Here is a 5,981-nt window from a genome sequence, read left to right as displayed (position 1 = left end):
AATAAAAATGAGCTTTCTTTTTTTTTTTTTTTTTAGTGGGGTTTTGCATTTGTGCTGCAGAGGTATGATTACTTTAAATTCAGTGAGCTGACAGAAAAAGAATTCAGCCTGTTTCATGCTATGCTGCGGGTGAGAGCAGCGAACCCAAAAGCAGCCTCGTGGGAAGGTCGGGCTCGGCTGAGAAGGGCTCCCCGCTCTGCACCTGTGGCCACGCAAACCCCTGTGTTGGCACCAGAGCAGGAGCCGAAGCAGGAGTGGGTGGAAACAAGTCGGGGAGACTGGGACTGCAGTTTGCACCAGCAGTGCTGCTCACACCTGTCTTAACTTCACATTCACCCAGAGAATTCATACTCAGCACTGAAGCTGAAAACTCACTGAGAACATCTGGAGGCTGCAGCAAGTGCAGCCTGTCACGCTGGGCACTGCATTTGCACAGACACTTACAAAGGTGCTATGATGGCAGAAAGAGCAGGGAACTGACAGCATTTGCAAGAATGAGTGATGCTTTATCGTGACAGTAAATCTCTTTGCACTATCTCTCTGGGGCTTTAGCAAAGTCAGGCAGTGGAAAACACTTAATCTTTATTTACTGCATAAAAGGAAACAAGATAAAATGTTAACTGTTTCTTCTGTTTTTCTCTTCTTCATGTGGCAAAAATCCCCAGTGGCCAAGAGCAAATCTAAGTAAGTGATGTTTTCCTCACCAGTTTTTGATTGCTGGTATGTTATATCTTTGCAAAATGTTAAGCTTTTCTAGATTGATGTTTTCCTCACCAGTTTTTGATTGCTGGTATATCTTTGCAAAATGTTAAGCTTTTCTAGATCTTTTTAATATACCCGAGAGAATTGCAGTCCTTGAGTCTAGCTGCCTCCTCTCACCCATTCTGTATGTGTGTCTTCTCACAGGTAAGTACAGAATGGTGGGACACTCTCCCATGGGTTCATGGGTAGCAAAGGCAGGTTTTGTCCTATGGGCTGTCACACTGAGCTCAGCTGTAATCTCCAAAGCGCCCTGCACAGGGGGAGGCACACCTCTGTGTTCTGTGATTAGAGGCTGTAAACGATCCACATACTCTTCCTGTTGTTCACTTGTCATACCTTTTTAGCTGAGAAGAGGAAACTGAGGTACAGCGTGGATCTTTGTTGTCTGTGGCGTGGACTTTGGGCAGGTGCTCTGAAGCTTTCCCATAGCCAGAGTGCAGAACACTTCCTCAGTTTAGCACATTCCTGTGTTTATATGTGAGGAGTGGACAGGGTGCAGTTAGGGCTCTGGGCATCTTAGCTTGCTCTGTAGTCCAGCTCAGCAGAGATGTTCGTGGGCTCTGGAAGAAAATTAGTCATAGTCCTCTGACCTGTAAAGAAAGCTGATGGTGTGTTAAGGGTTGGAAAGGAAGGAATATGTACTTTGAGCACACCAGTACTCTTACAGTGTGGGCACAAGGAGACAAGATCATGTTGAGAAACTGACTTGGATCCAAAATGCTGTTTGTAAGAAAATTAGCTAGACAAATCCAAGAGGCTAAACTGGTACATTTATGTGAACACATTCCTGTCTTCCCATTCCCAGAAGTTGCATTCTGTGTGAGTATATTATATTTGGTACCCCACAGGCCCGGGATCTTTGGTACATTTTCTGTATTTTGGTTTTTTTAAGAATCTGCCCCCTATAGAGCCAGGACCAGCCTCTTGCCACATTTGAGCAGATTCTTCAGTTACAGAATTTCTGCACAATTGTCAGGCTTTTAAATTAAGAAAGCGCTTCCCAAGTATGTGCCTGACAGAGAGCAGTTTGACACTCATCATTCTACTGTTATCTGTTCATAAAAACAAACAGAGCAAAGCGGGAGATTTCTGCAAGGTGAAAAAGGAGCTTTTTTAAAATGGTGTTACTAATGTAATGTAGGGATTTCTACCACACGCTCAATTTTATTTTATTTCATTTCATTTCATTTTATTCTGTTTTTTATCCCGATGTTTCTTTCTCTGTTCTTTTACAGTCCCATATGCACTTCAGCAATATGTTCTTATATTATTTATCCTTCTCTACCCCCCTTGGGTTTCTTCCTGTGCCCCAACAGCTTTCCAGTCTTGTTTTCTGCCTCTGCTCCTTCTTCCATTTCTTCACAGGGGAGTAATTCTTTTTAACGAGGTGTATTGTTCAGAATAGGCTTGGCCTCAAATGTGTAGTGCACAAGAATTTCAAGGCCTGGTCACACTGATGCCACTGATTCCCCCAGAAAGGGGAAATTGCACAGAGGCTTTGAGGAAGTGAGTGAGGTATAGGGAAAGGAGTCTTTGTGGTTACTGGTGCTTCACAGCACACCTGCAGTAGTGTACAGGAGAGGGATAATCCCAAGAATATGCTTGGTCAGTTGTCTGCAGGAATCCAGTGTCTTTATTTTGAACTCAAATTCGATTGCAAAGCTGAAAAGGAAGAGCTTAAGGAAGTACACTGGTCAGAGCTGCACAAGTGAGGAAGAATGGGTTAATTTTGACAGACCATTTTGTGTTAGAAACAGGAAAATAAAGGCAAATGAAAAGTGAACTGAATGCCCACATGCAGAGGTGTATCCATTTCTTCATTGAAATGGAAGAGAAAGACGTAATTTACAGACTGGTTAAAGGGTTTAACGTTTCTTTTGAAACTTCAGAAGATGCTCTCTGTCTGGGAACTTGCTTGGATCTTGGCATACTTCCAGACTGGGGGCTTGGAGCAGCTTCCTCAGTCTCCTGCTCCCAGGACACCACAGTTGCTGCCAGCCTGCCCCGCAAACCGAGAGCCCTCCAGTAGGGAAGGGGGTTCCCGTGGCTGGGTTAACATCAAGCTCTGTATCTCCAGCAGGACGGATGGTGTCAAGGGGTTCTGCTTCCCTTTTGCATGCCTCTTGTGCCAGCCTATCTGCTTAGCTTCCTCTCTGCATGAGGAAGTGATAGTCTGCGATACAGTGTTATCTACAGCCTGAACATCTTTAATGACCATCATCCTTCCTCTCTTGCCATTAGCTTTTAAGCCATAGTGACTCAATCATATGCTGATTTTCCTCATTTCTTTTTTTCTTGTTTTTATTCCTCCTACCTCACTTTTCTCTAGGCTTGTATCCTGTTGAGGAATTATTTACCTAAGCTTGATGCTGGAGCTTATGGTTTAGTGTTTGTCTGTGTTAAAAGTTAAGCATACAGAGTTTTCATACTCCCATCACTGAAGTTGAAATGAAGTGTCTTGTGTGACTGTGCCAAACTGTGTATGCTGAAAGCTTGTCCATTGGCCAGTGCCCTGGCAGATGTGGGCCCTCACTAAATGCCTGTGCACTGACACAGAGACGTCCCTTGTGACTTTAGATACATTCTGGTGAGGATGAAGAGCGCTGCGGAGACAGGCTACTGTTTCAACATCAGGAGACTCCGACTGCAGGAAAAACTGGTCTTACTGAGATACGATCCCATCGGTAAGAACTTGGGGAAGAAGTCAGCATGCTTTGTATAAGCTTCTCTGACTCTGGGGGGGAAAAGATTTGAATGCAACAGGATTTTTCCCATCTAAGCAGAATATGTCATAACATGTTTCATACTCAAATGACTGTATTGTTGCTGTTCTTCATGACATTCCAGTGGGAAGTAAATGTTACCCTCATTTTACAGATTGTGGCAGTGAAACAAAGCAATAACTTGCCTGACACATCAGAGACTTTGATGACAGCCATGCCACATGTCACTGGCGAAGTCAAGTGACACAGGAGTTCTTTCATTCTGTTTCTTTGTGTGGTTTGCTAGACTGTGCTACCTCCAACAAGCAGGCACAAAGTACACATCAACAGAAGTGTTCTGTTCAGCTGCCATGGGAGCTCTAGACCAGAAATTTTAACCATCTCTTACAAAATGGACTTTTTCTTCTAAAGAAATAGGCACAAATTCTTCCCATTCCACAAATGATTATCACTCTCCAGATGACAGTTAGTGGATTCTTTTATGTTCCCCTGGTCCTTGCAGATATTCTCAGTTTAAGAATCTGATTTGTTGGACAGGTTATAGCACTTGCCAAACTGCCTTTTGCTCACCCAGCTTTTTGAAAGGTGACTAAGGGTTCAAGTTTCTGTAGTTAACATTAAAAAGCTGAATTTAATATTAAAAAGCTTAATTTGGGTAAACTTAGAATTTAAACCAAACTATGTCAGAAATAACATGGTGGAGCTAATGCAAAAAAGGCTTATTTAAAGTTACAGAATATAAGAAATTTATTAAGCAGCTCTAAGTACATAATGCATGGACAGTAGTTACATGACTCAAGCTTATTTTTTCTTAAAATTTCATATTCTTGTTAGAGGACTACCTTTTCATTCTCAGAGCTAACAGTACAGGAGCTCTGAGAGGTGAGAGAAACCACCAGAGAAGCAATATGCTGTCATCAAAGGTGACAGAGGCTGTGGCTTTCTTTTTGAATTCCACACAGAAGGGGAATCAGAGATCTCTGGGACTATTTTCTTGAATAAGAAAAATAAATTATTGCATTGAAACATCGTGCAGAGTGATCCTCCAGAAGCTTTGCAACTTTTAGGGAAGTGAAGAAAGAGAAGAACTCAGACAGAACATGTAGTAGGTTGCCGAAGAAAGCTCTGATCTTTGTAGCCTGTAGTAGAACACAAGTGAGAAATTGATGTGAGAAAGTGTTGCATGTGTGAAGGGAAGTAAATTTGAGTCTAGATAACAACTCACATCAGGAATATGTTAGGAAGCATTTTCACTTGGCATGTGTTTTCACCTTATGTTTTGTACTTCTCAGAAACCTGGGACGTCCGCAGAATGAAGCTTTTTAGTGAAGTAGTGGCAGGCTTGCCCAAGTTTCACTACCTCCCAACTGCAGCAACAGAATCTGTAGTATCTGCAGTATTTCTTAAAACGAAACTTTTATGTGGAAGAAGAGATTTTGTTGTTGTGTGGATTGCTCTTGCGTAGCTTTCAATGGAATTCATGTAATGAAATTCAACCAAACAGTGTTGATTTTCAAATGGCATTGTAAAGCTTTGCTTTGATTTATTTTGTAATTTTTGGGTTTTATTAATGTATTGACTATGCTTAACCTGTAGTGACTTTGCAAACACCTGCATCAGGCATTGTGGACAGGGCCAGTTTGTGCCTTGTTGAGAGATCCACAGGACAATTGGTTAACTTCTCAGTCAGCCTGTGAGGCTGACTAGATCCAGCTCATCATCTGTAGTTGTTTGGGCTCTGCAGTTGAAGAGTAGTAAAAAGCAGAAAGAACCTATTTTTGTCCCAACATCGAGCAGCTGTGACTCAGAATAGTCACACAGAGCAGCTGTTGAATGTTTTCAGTCACTTGCATCCTGATACTTATTCTCACAGAGGTAAAGTGGACATCTTAGGAACTAAAAATTACATGTGGTAAAGTGAAAGCACCACTAAACTCCTTCAAGAGTTGGTTAACAACAGTGCTGTGCCAGTCAGTTGCTCCACACTCATTTAAGCAGTGAAGGCAGCCAGGAGAAAAGGAACGTGGGCTGGCTGAATTGAATTTTAACACTTCAGGCTTCTTAACGGATTCTTTTTTCTCTTTTTTTTTTTTTCCCCTGTAGCAAAACAACGTGTCCTCTTCACAGAGAAGAGAAAAATTCGCTCTGTGTGAACAATGACTGGACTTGATTTATACATGAGGAGAGGATGGTCTGGGGGGAGGACAGGGTGAACACTGATTCAGAAATCCAGCAACATGGGCTGAAAAGAGAGGAAATGAACTGGGATCACCGTCTCCTGTGATTTGAAGGCCATTGTGAATAAAACAATGTAGAGAGAGATGTCTGGACATAGATCATCACAGTAACATTTATTTATCTTTTGAGTTATTTTTACAGTGCTCGATTTAAAAAAATTAAATAGCAAATCCCATTGTCTGTGTTTTCTATTGTGAAAGAGGCTGTAATCTTCAAAGGAACTATTGTTTTATAAAGCAATAAAAATTAACATTTTCC

The 5,981-nt window shown here is 41.9% G+C and overlaps 2 protein-coding genes across 3 annotated transcripts in view; one reads left to right on the top strand and one right to left on the bottom strand.

The window, feature by feature from the left end:
- The first annotated feature begins 7 nt into the window (after window positions 1-7).
- MRPL33 (mitochondrial ribosomal protein L33) lies at window positions 8-5,898 on the top strand. The gene is made up of 4 exons (XM_017744779.1): window positions 8-62; window positions 666-684; window positions 3,340-3,446; window positions 5,589-5,898. Exons 1-4 carry the CDS (start codon window positions 8-10, stop codon window positions 5,636-5,638), a joined length of 231 nt encoding a protein of 76 aa, XP_017600268.1. The 3' UTR covers window positions 5,639-5,898.
- Window positions 5,814-5,981, bottom strand: part of RBKS (ribokinase) — a 53,727-nt gene continuing 53,559 nt past the window's right edge. For both annotated transcript variants that reach the window (XM_017744811.1, XM_017744810.1), the window contains one exon: window positions 5,814-5,981. This exon is cut by the window's right edge and continues 1,061 nt beyond it. The gene's annotated coding sequence lies outside the window, so the exon portion shown is untranslated.

Source organism: Corvus brachyrhynchos, unplaced genomic scaffold, assembly GCF_000691975.1.
Source record: "Corvus brachyrhynchos isolate BGI_N302 unplaced genomic scaffold, ASM69197v1 scaffold258, whole genome shotgun sequence".
Classification (NCBI taxonomy): Eukaryota; Metazoa; Chordata; class Aves; order Passeriformes; family Corvidae; genus Corvus; species Corvus brachyrhynchos.
Note: the sequence above shows the minus strand (reverse complement) of the source record. Positions and strands in the feature narration are given on the sequence as shown.

Excerpts from the sequence above, each read along its gene's own strand:
- MRPL33 (XM_017744779.1), top strand. The coding sequence starts at position 8 with ATGAGCTTTCTTTTTTTTTTTTTTTTTAGTGGGGTTTTGCATTTGTGC. Across the intron at positions 3,447-5,588 it reads ACTGAGATACGATCCCATCG|CAAAACAACGTGTCCTCTTC; the intron begins GTAAGAACTTGG and ends TTTCCCCTGTAG.